The following is a 15,393-nucleotide window of genomic DNA, read 5'->3' as shown; positions in this document are numbered from 1 at the left end:
TCCCATCCCGACTGACTCCTCCAGCCATCATTTTCTTAGTGATCCCTTCTCTATTCCAGCTGCCTTCTCCCCTCCGCTTATGAAACAGGCTTCCGAGATGCATCACATTTTGATGGTCAGCCTGTCCTAAGTCACGGAAGCAAAGGGCAGCAGGGTCCACAGCTGGGCCCCGAGCATAGGGGAAAGGGTGCGGGCCAGGCAGGGGCAAATGCAGGTGGACAGCAGGGGTGAGCTGGCTCCTGAAGGCCATGGAGGAGCCAGGTGAGCACAGACTTGCTCTGTGTCCCCCTGCAAGACCAAAGGACTGCAAAGGGGGTGGGGACAGCCCCAAGGCTGTCCTGCGCGCCCTCACCGAGGAGCCCCTTGTCTCTGCTGCAGCCGTGCAGTTTCTGAGAATCGCACGTCCTTCCAGAGAACTGTCCCCTGTGCCTCTGCCTAGCAGGTGTCCCTGGGGCCTGGGCTGGGGGCACCAGCAGCACCCTGTGAGCTGAGGCCCTGCCCCCGGAACCCGCGCCCCCCACTCCCATCCAGCAGCCTTCTAGAGCCTCCCTGCAGTCCCCCAGCCTGGGTCCTGGGCCACATGGGGTTCTGGGGACCCTGTGACAGCCGGAGCTTCCCGGGACTCTCCCTGTTGGCAGCTGCAGGAAGGCAGGACATACAAGTGGAGCGCCAGCGTGCCCAGCGGTGCCACAGAGCAGGTGAGCTGCGGGCACCAGGAAGGTAGCCCTTTTAGCAGGCACCTAACTGGGGCAGAGCCATGGGCAGAGCCACCTGCCCCCAGCCACATGGGCCCTGGCCCTACCAACCCTCACTGCAGGACAGCAGCCAGGGGCCATGCCAAGGTGGGCAGCCCCCGTGGCCGGTCCTGCCCGCTGCCCCAGGCGGCAGGCCCCTTGGGCACAGGCTGGCCCCTGGCCCTGAGGGAGAGCAGGGGGCGGGGGACAGGGGGTGACGCCAGGCCCCAGCCCAGACCTCCATCGGCTTCCCAAGAACAGACGCAGAAAAGGGAACTTCCAGCGCGTCTGAGCCGGGGGTTCCCACCCAGTCTGAGCTGAGAGCACTGAGCCTCGGCCACAGGCCAGGACGCAGAGCCTGGACGTGACAATGACAACGTGCCACGAGTCCTCGCCAGCCAGTCCATGGCCACAGCAAGGCTGCCGCTGCCCGGCACCACAGGCCCTGCCTGTCTCGCAGCTGCCCCTTCCCTGCAGGGGGACTCGGCGACCACACGGCCACCCCAAGCCAACCTGGAGAAGACTCGGCCGAGCACCAAGACAGGCCCAAAGCCGTGAGTTCAGGGGACACACCAGGCATCAGGTAGGGACCGTGTGTGGCCAGCTGGCCACCAGCCAGGACAGGGCTGGGCAGGAGCCCCAGTCCCTCTGAGGGCTGCACAAATGGCAAGCGGACAGTTACCTAACAGGCCTTTGGGTCTGAGCTGTCCTCAGCCCTGACAATTCTTCAGGGTCATTCGGCTGGCAGAGCCAGACAGGCTAGGAGAAGCCGGTGGAGCAACTGCCCAGGGTGGTGTGACCTCCCAGTGGACACGGCTGACTGTCCACATGGCAGAGCCCCTGGGCACTGAGCTTGGAAGCTGCTTCCCAGGACAAGCCACTGTGCCCTGGGGCAGAGCTGCGGCCACCTACCCGGCTGTTCTGGCTGACTCGTTGCATGCCCCAAGCTGACCCTGACTGACCAGGCCTGGGCTGGACTCACTGAGCTGAGCTGTGCTGGATGGGAAAGGCTGGGCTCGCCAGGGGGCAGGGCCTGAGGAGAAGCAGGCAAGGCCGAGCCGGGCTGGTGGAGCTAAGCTGGGCTGGGCTAAACCGGACTGGACTAGGTCAAACAGGTCAGAGTGAACTGAACTGGCTTGGGAACGACTGAGCTTCGGCTGGTCAGGGCTGAGCACAGCAGGACTGGGCTGGGCTAAGTCAACTGAGCTGAGCATTGTTGGACTGCACTGGGCTGAGCTGGGCCGGGCTGGACAGGACTGAGTCCACTAGGCTGAGCTGGGTGGGCTGCACTGGGCTGGGCTGGGCAGTACTGAGTCTGCTGGGCTGGGCAGGACTGAGCCCTCTGGGCTGAGCTGGGCAGGACTGGGCCCTCTGGGCTGAACTGGGCTGGATGGACTAAGACGAGCTAAGCCAAATCAGACTGAACCGAGCTGTCCAGGGCTGGGCTGAGTTAAACTGAGCCAGGATGAGCTGAGTTGAAATGGACTGGACTGGGCTTCGCTTGGCTGGGCAAGTTCACTGGGCTGAGTTGGAGTGGGTTGCTCTGGGCTGGGTTGAGCTGGGCTGGGCTGGGCAGGACTGAGCTCACTGGGCTGAGCTGAGCTGGGCTGGGCTGAACTGGACAGGGTTGGGCTGATCTAGCTGAAGCAAACTAGTCTGAACTGGGCTGAGTTAAACTGGACAGGGCTGGGTGGACTTGGCGAGGCAGGGCTGGGCTGAACTAACTGAATTACAGTGCTCTGAATTGGGCTGAGCTAGTCAGGACTGAGCCGGCTGGGCTGGGCTGGGCTGAAGACTAAACTAAACTGAGCTGGGCTGAGCTAAGCAGGACTGAACTGGACTAAGCAGGACTGAGCTGGGCTGAGCTGGACTTAGCTAGACTGACCTGGGCTGAGCTGGGCTGAGCTGGACTGACCTGGACTGAGCAGGGCTGAGCAGAACTGAGCTGGGCTGAGCTGGGATGAACACAGCTGAGCTGGACAGAGCTGGACTTAGCTAGACTGACCTGGGCTGAGCTGGGCTAAGCTGGGCTGAGCAGGGCTGAGTTTGACTGAGATAGACTTAGCTAGAGTGATCTGGGCTGAGCTGGCCTGAGCTGGACTGAGCTGAGCTGAGCTGGGCTGAGCTGAGCTGAGCTGGGCTGAGCAGGGCTGAGCAGGGCTGAGCTGGGATGAACACAGCTGAGCTGGGATGAACACAGCTGAGCTCGACTGAGCTGGACTTAGCTGGACTGACCTGGGCTGAGCTGGACTGAGCTGGACTGAGCTGGGCTGAGCTGGGCTGAGCTGGACTTAGCTAGAGTAATCTGGGCTAAACTGGGCTGAGCTGGACTGAGCTGGACTTAGCTAGACTGACATGGGCTGAGCTGGACTGAGCTGGACTGAGCTGGACTGAGCTGGGCTGAGCAGGGCTGAGCTGGACTTAGCTAGAGTAATCTGGGCTGAGCTGGGTTGAGCTGGACTGAGCTGGACTGAGCTTGGCTGAGCTGGGCTGAGCAGGGCTGGGCTGAGCTGGGCTGAGCTGGGCTGAGCTGGGCTGAGCTGGGCTGGGCTGAGCTGGGCTGAGCAGGACTGAGCAGGGCTGAGCTGGGCTGAGCTGGGCTGAGCAGGGCTGGGCTGAGCTGGGCTGATCTGGGCTGAGAAAGGCTAAACTGGGCTGAGAAAGGCTAAACTGGGCTGAACTGGGCTGAGCAGGACTGAGTTGGGCTGAGCTGGGCTGAGCTGGGCTGAGCAGGACTAAGCTGGGCTGAGCTGACTGAGCTGGACTGAGCTGGACTTAGCTAGACTGACCTGGGCTGAGCTGGGCTGAGCTGGACTGAGCTGGACTTAGCTAGAGTGATCTGGGCTGAGCTAGGATGAGCTGGACTGAGCTGGACTGAGCAGGGCTGAGCTGGGCTGAGCAGGGACTGAGCAGGGCTGAGCTGGACTATGCTAGAGTGATCTGGACTGAGCTGGCCTGAGCTGGGCTGAGCAGGACTGGGCTGAGCTGGACTGAGCTGGGCTGAGCTGGACTAAGCTGGACTGAGCTGGACTTAGCTAGACTGACCTGGGCTGAGTTGGGCTGAGCTGGACTGAGCTAGACTGAGCTGGGCTGAGGTGGGCTGAGCAGGGCTGAGTTGAACTTAGCTAGAGTGATCTGGGCTGAGCTGGGCTGAGCTGGACTGAGCTGGACTGAGCTGGGCTGAGCTGGGCTGAGCTGGACTTAGCTAGAGTGATCTGGACTGAGCTGGGCTGAGCTGGGCTGAGCTGGGCTGAACTGGGCTGAACTGGGCTGAGCAGGACTGAGCTGAGCTGAGCAGGACTGAGCAGGGCTGAGCTGGACTAAGCTAGAGTGATCTGGACTGAGCTGGCCTGAGCTGGGCTGAGCAGGGCTGGGCTGAGCTGGGCTGAGCTGTACTGAGCTGGGCTGAGTAGGGCTGAGCTGGACTTAGCTAGAGTGATCTGGGCTGAGCTGGGCTGAGTTGGGCTGAGCAGGGCTGAGCTGGACTAAGCTAGAGTGATCTGGACTGAGCTGGCCTGAGCTGGGCTGAGCAGGGCTGAGCTGGGCTGAGCTGGGTTGAGCAGGACTGAGCTGGGCTGATCTGTGTTGAGCTGGGTTAACCTGGACAGAGCTGACTAAGCAGGCTGGTCTGGGCTGGAGAATCGCATTTCCTCCTCAAAGTGGAGCCTGAAGAAGCTGCTGTTCTGAGGCGTTCTGAGTGAGGTGGGAATGAGGCAGAGAAACAGCTGTTAATCTCAGACCAGGGAGCCCGATGTGGTGTGAAAGTCGCCTCACCTGAGAGGGCTGAGGAGGGATTTCATGGGGTCCTAGACCTTTGCTTGGGTTTAAAGGTCAGCCCTCTAACACAAGCAGTAAGGGGAAGCACTGGGCTAACCCAAAGAGGGGTATGCATGGGGGCTGCACAGCTGAGCCCCAGCAGGGACAGGACCTGGGGTGGGGTAACTGCAGGACCTCAGGGCCCGGAAGGGACCTCTGTTCCCAGCCTGGGGTGGAAGGGGGAGCTTGGGGGTGCTGAGGGTTCTGGGGCCCCTGACCCCAGTGGGGACCCCAGGAGGGCAGAGGAGGCTGCGGTGACCCCCAGCACCAAAGGGACAGGGCGGGCTGCTGGCCCAGAGCTGCTCTGGCCCGTCACTGAGCCTCAGGCCCACGGGGACTCAGCAGCATCAGGGAGGGGGAAGGTGCCCAGATCCAGTGCTCCCCACAGGGCCAGGAAGGGAGAAGCCGGGGGCAAGACTGGGCTGCCCGTGCCAGTTGATGCTCATGCTCACACTCACTGTCCCCGCCCTAGAGTCCAGCCGGGCCCCGTCCGTCTTCCCCTTGGCTTCCTGCTGCAAAGACGCCACTGCCGCCTCAGTCCTGGTGCTCGGCTGCCTGGTCACTGACTTCTTCCCGGAGCCTGTGGCCGTGACCTGGGACAGAGATGTCCTGAAGGACAGTGTGGTCACCTTCCCCACCTCCCTTCACTCCTCCGGCCTCTACACAACCGTCAGCCAGCTGCAAGTCCCGGGCTCTGAGGCCTCGAGGACCTTCACCTGCAGTGTGGCGCATGGGGCATCCCCGCCCTCTAACAGGACCTTCTCAGGTGAGCAAGAGCAACCGGGGGCATGGCAGGGGGGGCTCGTCCGGGTGCCGGATGTGAGGCCAAGGGCCTCTGGTGCCAACCCCTGTCTCCACTCAGCATGCCATGAGGACGTCTCCGGTCCCACCGTGAAGCTCTTCCACTCCTCCTGCAACCCCAGCGGCGACACCAGCACTCCCATCCAGCTCCTGTGCCTCATCCGGGGCATTCCTACCGACCAAATTAATGTCACCTGGCTGGTGGATGAGCAGGAATCCAGCAGCATAACCCCCTACGTGGCCCCCCTGAAGCAGGAGGATGGGCTGTCGTCCACCTACAGCGAGGTCAACATCACCCAGGGCCATTGGGTCTCGGAGAGCACCTACACCTGCCGGGTGACCTACGAAGACCACATCTTTGAGGACCATGCCCGCAAGTGCTCAGGTACGCCCCTGCCGCCCGCCCCGCCCCGCCTGGCCCCAGGCTCCTCAGGGGCTCATGCTGACCCTGCACCCCCAGACCCTGAGCCCCGCGGCGTGCGCATCTACCTGAGCCCGCCCAGCCCCTTGGACCTGTACGTGCTGAATTCGCCCAAGCTCACGTGCCTGGTGGTGGACCTGGCCCAGGCGGACGGCATGAAACTCAGCTGGCTGCAGGGGAACCGCACCCCCACTGAGAAGGCCGTGGAGCTCAGGAAGCGGCACTACAACGGCACCCTGAGTGTCACGTCCACCCTGCCTGTGCTCACCCAGGACTGGGTGGAGGGTGAGACGTACCAGTGCATGCTGGAGCACCCCGACCTGCCCAGGAAGATCGTGCGCTCCCTCACCAAGGCCCGGGGTGAGCGGGCTAGGAGGGGCGTGGGCGGGGTGAGGTGGGCTGGGCATGGGGATGTGGGCAGGCTGGGCATGGGATGTGAGTAGGGCGGGGCCTGGGGGCGGGGGGCGGAGCCTGGGTGGGGAGGGGCCGTGCTGGGGTGGGGGAGTGGGCGAGGAGTTGGCGGGGCTGGGGCGAGGGCAGATGGGGCGAGGAAAGGCTAGATGTGGGATGTGGGCAGGAGTGGGGCGGTCGGGCGGGGGTGTGGGCGGAGTTGGGGCGAGGAGTGGGCGGGGTCGGATGAGGGCGGGGCGGGACGGGGCGGGGACGGAGCTGGAGTGGGCGGGGCGAGGGCGGGGCAGGCGAGTGAGGCTTGAGCGGGGCTGACTTCACCCGTCCACAGGCCAGCGGGCAGCCCCCGAAGTCTACGTGTTCCAGCCGCCAGATGAGGGTGAGGCCAGCGCGGACAAGGTGACCCTCACCTGTCTGGTCCAGAACTTCTTCCCTGCGGACATCTCGGTGCTGTGGCTGCGGAACAACGTCCCCGTGGGCGCGGAGCATCAGACCACCACGGAGCCGCAGCGGACCAGCAGCCCCCGGCCCCGTTTCTTCGTCTTCAGCCGCCTGGAGGTGGCCCGGCGGGACTGGGAGCGGGGGAGCACCTTCTCCTGCCGGGCCGTGCACGAGGCACTGCCCCAGCCCCGCACGCGGGACCAGTCGCTGTCCAAGGCGCAGGGTAAATGAGCAGCCGGGTGGGACTGCCACCCTCCCGGGGACAATAAACGCGCTGAGCCCTGCGTCCTGGCCACATTCTCGGGATCCTGGGGATGGGCCCCTGACACTCAGCCTGGGTCCACACTCGGCCTCCCCCCAAGTCCAGCCGGACACACCGGGCCCACAGCTCCCTCGCGAGGGGCCTGGGGAGAGGAAGCAGCACCCAGAAGCACTTCCTCCACCTGTCGCCACACGGCTACCAACCTTCTACCCCGCTTCATTCAGGCATCTGCCAGGGCACACGGTCCTCAGAGCAACCACGGGCAGCCCCACACATGGAGCCACACGCATGACCCCACACACACATGGCCCCACACATACATGCCCCACATGCATGGCCTTCCACACACACACATGTGCCCCCACACATGGATCCACACACATGCCCCACACACACATGCCCCCCACACATACCCCCGCACACACATGCCCTCACACATGGCCACACACACATATCCCCACATGCACCCCCGCAATACCCCAGAGGTGGCCACACACATGGCCACATACACATATACCCCCCCCACATGGCCTCCACATGGCCCCTACACACACATGGCCACACACATAGACGCAGCACAGTACTTGCCCCATACATGCCCCACAATTAACCCACACGCTATCCAGGGCACCCTAGCCCTTCCCTGCATCATGGGTCAGAGAAGGTGGGATACTCTTCCCCAGAGGTTTCTTATGGCCGCTGCATGTCCAGCTCCCCATGGACAGACAGATGAATGCTAGTACATGCTCAGACATGCACATGCGTAAATATGTGACATGTTGACATGCAGGAGTTTCCTCACAGACATGCATAGATGCATGCACACACGAGCATACTCACTGGTGGGCAGACACAGAACACACTCATACACACATCGGGTGCAGGGACATGTGACTGTGGCATGCCCCATCCCACAGAGCCACCCCCGCCCCCGGCTCAGCAGACAAACTGCAGCCCCCACCATGCACACATGCGCTAGGGCACTGCCGGGGTCTGTGGGGACAGTGGGGAGGGCTGTGGGCTCCCTCAGTCTTCAGGAGGTCCTGCCACTTCGGGGGTCCCCAGATGGCCAGTGGAGCAGGGGAGGACCCAGGGGTGCTGGCCTGGTGGTCAGCAAGGCTGACGTCCTGGGAGGTGGGGCAGAGGGGCAGACCAGAGCGGGGCGGATAGGGCCGGACCCCGCCCCAGGGCTGGCTGATGGCCGGTGCCCACAGAGCTGGTGCTGCAGGACATGTGCGTGGACGCGGCCGAGAGCCTGGAGCTGGCCGGGCTGTGGAACAGCCTCCTCACCTTCATCACCCTCTTCATGCTCAGCGTCGGCTACGGTGCCGCCGTCACCCTCTGCAAGGTGGGCACAGGGCCGTGGGGACACAGGGGCTCCCGGAGAGGGCAGCCCTGAGCCCCCTGGCCCCCGCAGGTGCACTGGGCCTTGATGGCGGGGGCGCAGGAGCCCCCCCCCCGGACCTCCCACAACTACAGCAACGTCCCGTGGCCGGCAGCATAGGGCCAGGCAGGCCCGCCCGGGAGGAAGCACCAGCCCTGGACGGCAGAGCCCACCGCATGGCCCCTCAGCTCCGTGTCCTCAGCAGAGCTCGGGGAGCCAGACCACACAGGCCCCCACACAGAGGCGGCTACCCCAGAGCACAAGAGCCAGGAGGCCCCTGCGAGGCCCCGCCAGCCCTCCCGTCTGGCCCCTCCAGCCCCTCCCGCCCCCTAGGCCCAGCCCTGCCACCCCGCTCTCTGGCCCCTTCCTTCAGGCCAAGTAAAGTTTTTTCCACACCCTCTGCATGAAGGACTCCTGCCACCTCGGGGTGCTGGGAGGTGACTGGTGGGGAAACAGTAGGAGGGGCATCTCTCAGACCCCGGGACACCCCCTGTCCCTATGTGCCCGCAACACTGGCCACTAGCTTGCACAGATGTGGAGGTGTCTGGGGGATCCAGAACACAGCACAGAGCGAGTTCCCCGTGAGCAGGGGGCTCAGGAGCAGCCCCCCACACCCTGAGGGGGCCCCAGGGCCGAAGAGGGAAGGGGGCATCAGAAAGGCCACAGTGGGGACACAGCACACGGGCAGGGCCATGGTACCAGCTGCAGCCCAGTAGTGACCCTGCTGCCCAGGACCTGCCTGGCTGGGCAGATGCAGGGGCTCATCCCAGAAAAAACATCTGGGAGAAAAAAACACACCCCTGCCCTCCCCTGCTCACACGGTGCAGCACTCACACTCAGACACACCCGGATACACACTTGCACAAACTCACACTCACAGACACACACACTGGTACACTAGTACATTCACACACAGACACACAGAGACACAGTCACATACAAACTCACACTTACAGACACACACACATTGGTACACCCACACTCAGAGGCACACTCAGACACACACACAGAGACATAATCACATACAAACTCACACTCACAGACACACACGCTGGTACATTCACACTCGGACTCAGAGGCACACTCAGACACACTCGGATACACACTCACACACAAACTCACACTCACAGACACACACACTGGTACACTGGTACACTCACACTCAGACACACACAGAGACACAGTCACATGCTAACATTCCTGACCACAGCGTCTCTGGTCCCCAGGGGCCCCCGCCCAGACCCATGGGTGGCCGCATGACCTTGCCAGACAGGTTCCCAGGGACCACAGCCCCGGCTACATGCACCTGCCCCGCCACAGCCTGACCACAGAGCAGACGGCCTGTCTGAGCCCGCTGTCGGGCAGGAAGTGGGCGAGGGACCCCGTCTGTGGGCAGACACTGTCCCTCCCTGGAGAGCCCCTCACAGCCTCAGCCACACTGCTCAGAGTGGGCCAGGGGCTGCTGAGGGCGGGCGGACCTGCAGGGCACCTGGACCCCGAGCCACGCACAGGTGGGTGTCAGCTCTCCTGGCCCCATCTGCCCACAGGGGGAGAGAGCCGGGCACAGGCTGCAAGGGAGCAGAGCGGAGGACTCACTGGGCCAGGCTGAGCCGAGTGACCAGAGCCAGATGGAACAAGGTCGGGGTCATGGCACTAGCCAGACCGAACTGGGCTGAAGAGGACCGGGCTGGACCAGCTGCTGAGCTGAACCAGGCAGGGCTGGATTGAATCAGGCTGAGTTGGGCTGATCCAGGCTGAGCCGGACTGGCCTGAGCATGGATGGATTAGACTGACCTGGAATGAGTTGGTGGTATTAACTAGGCTGAGCTGGCCAGTACTGGGCTGAACCAGGCAGACTGGGCTGAGTTGGGCTAACCAGGCTGAGCTGGGCTGAACTGACTGGGCTAGGCTAGGCTGCGCTGGGCTAAACTGGACTGACCTGGGCTAAACCAAGCCAGGCTGAGAAGAATTGGGCAAAAATGGACTGAGCTAGGCTTACTGCACAGAGTGCAAAGGAGCTGGATAAGCTGGGCAGAGCCTGGAGGAACAAGGCTGAGTCGGGTGAGCTGGGCTGCGCTCTGTTAACTGGGCTACACCAGGTGAGTCAGGCTGAGCAGGGCTGAGCTGAACTAACTGGGCTGCGCAGGCTGAGCAGGGATGAGCTGGTCTGAGCTGGGCTGAGCAGGGCTGGGCTGAGCTGGGCTGAGCAGGGCTGAGCTGAACTAACTGGGATGTGCAGGGCTGAGCAAGGATGAGCTGGGCTGAGCTGGGTAGGGCTGGGCTGAGCTAACTGGCCTGAGCTAACTGGGCTGAGCTGAGCTGAGCAGGGCTGAGCTGGGCTGAGCAGGGCTGAGTAGGGCTAAGCAGGGCTAACTGGGCTGAGCAGAGCTGAGCAGAGCTGAGCACGGTTGAGTAGGACTGAGCAGGCCTGAGCAGGGATGGGCTGAGCTAACTGGGCTGAGCAGGGCTGAGCAGGGCTGAGCAGGGCCGTGCAGGGCTGGGATGGGCTGAGCTAACTGGACAGAGCAGGGCTGAGCAGGGCTAAGCAGGGCTGAACTGAGCTAACTGGGAAGATCAGGGCTGAGCAGGGCTGAGCTAACTGGGCGGAGCAGAGCTGAGCAGGGCTGAGCTGAGCTAACTGGGCAGGCAGGGCTGAGCAGGGCTGAGCTGAGCTAACTGGGCAGAGCAAGGCAGAGCAGGGCTGAGCAGGGCTGGGCTGAGCTAACTGGGCTGAGCAGGGCTGGGCTGAGCTAACTGGGCTGAGCAGGGCTGAGCTGGGCTGAGCAGGTCTGAGCTGGACTGAGCTAACTGGGCTGAGCAGGGCTGAGCTGGGCTGAGCTGAGCAAACTGGGCTGAGTAGGGCTGGACTGAGCTAACTGGGCTGAGCAGGGCTGAGCAGGGCTAAGCAGGGCTGAGCTGAGCTAACTGGGCAGAGCAGGGCTGAGCAGGGCTGAGCTAACTGGGCAGAGCAGGGCTGAGCAGGACTGAGCTGAGCTAACTGGGCAGAGCAAGGCAGAGCAGGGCTGAGCAGGGCTGGGCTGAGCTAACTGGGCTGAGCAGGGCTGAGCTAACTGGGCTGAGCAGGGCTGGACTGAGTTAACTGGGTTGAGCAGGGCTGAGCAGGGCTGAGCTGAGCTAACTGGGCTGAGCAGGGCTGAGCTGGACTGAGCTAACTGGGTTGAGCAGGGCTGAGCAGGTCTGAGCTGAGCTAACTGGGCAGAGCAGGGCTGAGCTAACTGGGCTGAGCAGGGCTGAGCTAACTGGGCAGAGCAGGGCTGAGCTAACTGGGCAGAGCAGGGCTGAGCTAACTGGGCTGAGCAGGGCTGAGCTGGGCTGAGCAGGGCTGAGCTAACTGGGCTGAGCTGGGCTGAGCTGAGCTAACTGGGCTGAGCAAGGCTGAGCTGGGCTGAGCAGGTCTGAGCTGGACTGAGTTGGGCTGAGCTAACTGGACAGAGCAGGGCTGAGCAGAGCTAAGCAGGGTTGAGCTGAGCTAACTGGGCAGAGCAGGGCTGAGCTAACTGGGCTGAGCAGGGCTGAGCTGGGCTGAGCTAACTGGGTTGAGCAGGGCTGAGGAGGGCTGAGCTGAGCTAACTGGGCAGAGCAGGGCTGAGCTGAGCTAACTGGGCTGAGCAGGGCTGAGCAGGGCTGAGCTGAGCTAACTGGGCAGAGCAGGGCTGAGCTAACTGGGCTGAGCAAGGCTGAGCTGGGCTGAGCAGGTCTGAGCTGGACTGAGCTAACTGGGCTGAGCAGGGCTGAGCTGAGCTAACTGGGCTGAGCAGGGCTGAACAGGTCTGAGCTGGGCTGAGCTGGACTGAGCTAACTGGGTTGAACAGGGCTGAGCAGGGCTGAGCTGAGCTAACTGGGCAGAGCAGGGCTGAGCTAACTGGGCTGAGCAGGGATGAGCTGGGCTGAGTAGGGCTGAGCTGAGCTAACTGGGCAGAGCAGAGCTGAGCAGGGCTGAGCTAACTGGGCTGAGCAGGGATGAGCTGGGCTGAGTTGAGCTAACTGTACTGAGCAGGGCTGAGCTGGGCTGAGCAGGGCTGAGTAGAACTAAGCAGGGCTTAGTTGAGCTAACTGGGCTGAGCAGGGCTGAGCAGAGCTGAGCAGGGCTGAGTAGAACTAAGCAAGGCTTAGTTGAGCTAACTGGGCTGAGCTGGGCTGAGCAGAGCTGAGCTGGGCTAAGTAGGGCTGAGCAGGGCTGAGTTGAGCTAACTGTACTGAGCAGGGCTGAGCAGGGCTGAGCAAGGCTGAGCAGGGTTGAGCTGAGCTAGCTGGGCTGAGCAAGGCTGGGCTGAGCTAACTGGGCTGAGCTGAGCAGGGTTGAGCTGAGCTAACTGAGCTAAGCTATGCTGGGCTGAACTCAGTGAACTGGGTTGAGCAGGGCTATGCAGGGCTGAGCAGGGATGAGCAGGGATGAGCAGGGATGAGCTGAGGTAACTGGGTTGAGCTGAGCTAACTGGGCTGAGCAGAGATGAGTAGGGATGGGCTGAACTCACTGGGATGAGCACGGCTGAGCTGGGCTGAGTAGGGCTGAGTAGGGTTGAGCTGAGCTAACTGGGCTAAGTTTTGCTGGACTGAACTCAGTGAACTGGGCTGAGCAGGGCTGAGCAGGGCCGAGCAGGGATGAGCAGGGATGAGCTGGGCTAACTGAGATGAAATGGGTTAAACTGAGCTCTGCTGAGCTCATTGGGTAGAGCCTTGCTAGGTTGGGCAGGGCTGGGCTGATCCAGATAAGCAAAAGCAGCTGGTGGAGGTGAGTGGGGGACAGGCACTGGGCAGGTGAGGTGAGTGGGGGAGAGATACCGGGCGTGGGCACTGGCCTGTGATGTGTCCCTACATGCCTGAGCCCTGGCCCCAGCTGCCCCCGTCTCAGGACATCGCCATGTGTGCTTGCGACTGTGTTCTGGTGGAAGGAACCGGAAGTCCCAGGGGTCAGGACATGGTGGAAGCCCTGTCCAGGCAGAGTTGCTGACCTGTTTGGGTTCTTGGTCAAACCGTGGAGGTGACTCCTGTCCTGGTCGGAAAGGGGCTCTGGAAAGGGACATCGGGATAGTGGGTGGAGAGTGGCCAGTTCCCCTGGAGGTGGGCACTGGGGACCAAAAGCAAAGCACATCTGCAAAGCTGAGGGCACCCACAGTCAGTGGCCCAGAGGGTGCCGCTCACGGGCTTTGGGGGGCAGGGTCACCTGTGGCCATGAGCCGCGGCTGGACTTGGGAGGCTGATACTCAGGGGCGCACGTGGGTGAGGGCGGTGCGGCGGCTGAGTTGGGGCCCAGAGCAGCCCCCCTCACACCCCCTGTGTTCAGCCAACCCGCAGAACCCCAGCGTCTTCCCGCTGAGCCTCTCGAGCTCTAAGTCCTCCGAAGCTGTGGTCGTGGGCTGCCTTGTCCGAGACTTCTTCCCCTTGCCCGCCACCGTGAGCTGGAACCCCAGCGAGGGCTCCATCAGGAACTTCACCCCCATGCTCACCAACGGCCTGTACACCATGAGCAGCCTGCTGAGCCCTGCCCAGTGCAACGACAAAGTGGAGTGTCGGGTGGAGCATAATGGCAACGTCAAGGCAGTGAATGTGCCCTGCAAAGGTCAGAGGGCAGCCCGGGTGGGCAGGGGCTCAGGCCGTGTCCTCCAGAGCAGCGCAGGGGCCCAGAGGGGCTGGCAGGGGCACTGACCCGCCACCTCTGTTGCTCATTGTATCCTACAGGTACATGTACAGATACATGCTGTAATAAAACTTGTAACGATGTAAGCGTGACCCTGCACAAGCCGGCCCTGGAGGACCTCCTGCTGGGCTTCCAGGCCAATCTCACATGCACGCTGACTGGTCTCAGGGAGCCTAAGGACGACGCCTCCTTCTCCTGGTCACCCTCTATCGGGGAAGTCAGCAAGGGGGAATTCAAGAAGAACTACTGTGGCTGCTACAGCGTGTCCAGCTACATGCAGATCCGCCCTGACGACTGGAACCGCGGCACGGAGTTCAGCTGCAGGGTCACGCACCCCGAGGCCCCGGCGCCGCTGACCGCCACCATCTTCAAGTCCCAAGGTGGGTCCCCCGCTGCGCTCCGCGTGCCTGGACGCGGCTCCCTCCCGCCCGGCGCCTGAGCCTTGTCTCTCTCCCGCAGGAAACACCATCCGGCCCCAGGTGCACCTGCTGCCGCCGCCGTCGGAAGAGCTGGGCCTGGAGGAGCTGGTGACGCTGACGTGCCTGGTGCGGGGCTACAGCCCCGAGGAGGTGCTGGTGCTGTGGCTCCACGGGAACCAGCAGCTGCCCCGCGAGGACTACATGACCTGGAGCTCCCGGCCCGAGCCCCACAATGCTGGCACCTTCGCCGTGACCAGCACGCTGCGCGTGGACGCCCAGACCTGGAAGAAGGGCGACAGCTTCTCCTGCATGGTGGGCCACGAGTCCCTGCCCACGAACTTCACCCAGAAGACCATCGACCGCCTGTCGGGTAAACCCACCCACGTCAACGTGTCTGTGATCATGGCGGAGGCGGACGGCGTCTGCTACTGAGCCGCCCTGCCCGCCCTTTCTCAATAAACTCTGTGTTGCCCAAAGCAGCCCGCGCTTCTGTCCCCGTGCCCCGCAGCCCGCAGGCACGTGTGCATGTGTGTGTGTGTCTGTGTGTGTGTGTGCAAACACGCGTGTGTGCAGGCGGGGGGAGTCCCGAGACGCCACTGGGGTGATAGCGTCTGGCCGGGCCATGGGAGGCTGGTTCCAGGGCCCTAGTGTGCGGCACTCCTCACCCGGGCACACCACGCGGCTCCACGCACGCTCACATGTGGCCCTCACACCACACACCATGCTTTCATTCTCACGCCGTTTCTACACACTGTACACAATTCTCCCACATGCTCACTTGGCACACACCAGAGACTAACTCTCCTACCCACTTACTTTGCACACCCAGGTGCAATACTCCTGTGTGTGTTCACACTCAGTTATACATGCGTACATGCACACACTCCTCTTCCACACACTCACACTCAGTTTGCACAGTGCACAATACCCTTACACATGCCGTTACACTTACACACGCTCTCTCACACGCTCACTCAGTTTGCACAGTGCACAATACTCTTGTACACTCCATTGCACATGCACATGCTCTCCCACATGCTCATACTGT

At 62.8% G+C, this 15,393-nt stretch overlaps 2 gene segments (V, D, J or C); both read left to right on the top strand.

Annotated features, from left to right (window-relative positions):
* Positions 1 to 248: 248 nt before the first annotated feature.
* On the top strand, positions 249 to 6,852 carry LOC101557400 (immunoglobulin heavy constant epsilon-like). The segment is given in 5 exon segments: positions 249 to 261; positions 5,023 to 5,316; positions 5,413 to 5,736; positions 5,812 to 6,132; positions 6,512 to 6,852. Coding segments are annotated over 5 exon segments (1,293 nt in total).
* Positions 6,853 to 8,114: 1,262 nt separating this feature from the next.
* LOC129399801 (immunoglobulin heavy constant alpha 2-like) lies at positions 8,115 to 14,821 on the top strand. The segment is given in 5 exon segments: positions 8,115 to 8,231; positions 8,301 to 8,361; positions 13,573 to 13,848; positions 13,980 to 14,306; positions 14,386 to 14,821. Coding segments are annotated over 5 exon segments (1,173 nt in total).
* The last annotated feature ends 572 nt before the right edge of the window (positions 14,822 to 15,393 follow it).

This window comes from Sorex araneus, chromosome X (assembly GCF_027595985.1).
Source record: "Sorex araneus isolate mSorAra2 chromosome X, mSorAra2.pri, whole genome shotgun sequence".
Taxonomy (NCBI): Eukaryota; Metazoa; Chordata; class Mammalia; order Eulipotyphla; family Soricidae; genus Sorex; species Sorex araneus.
Note: the sequence above shows the minus strand (reverse complement) of the source record. Positions and strands in the feature narration are given on the sequence as shown.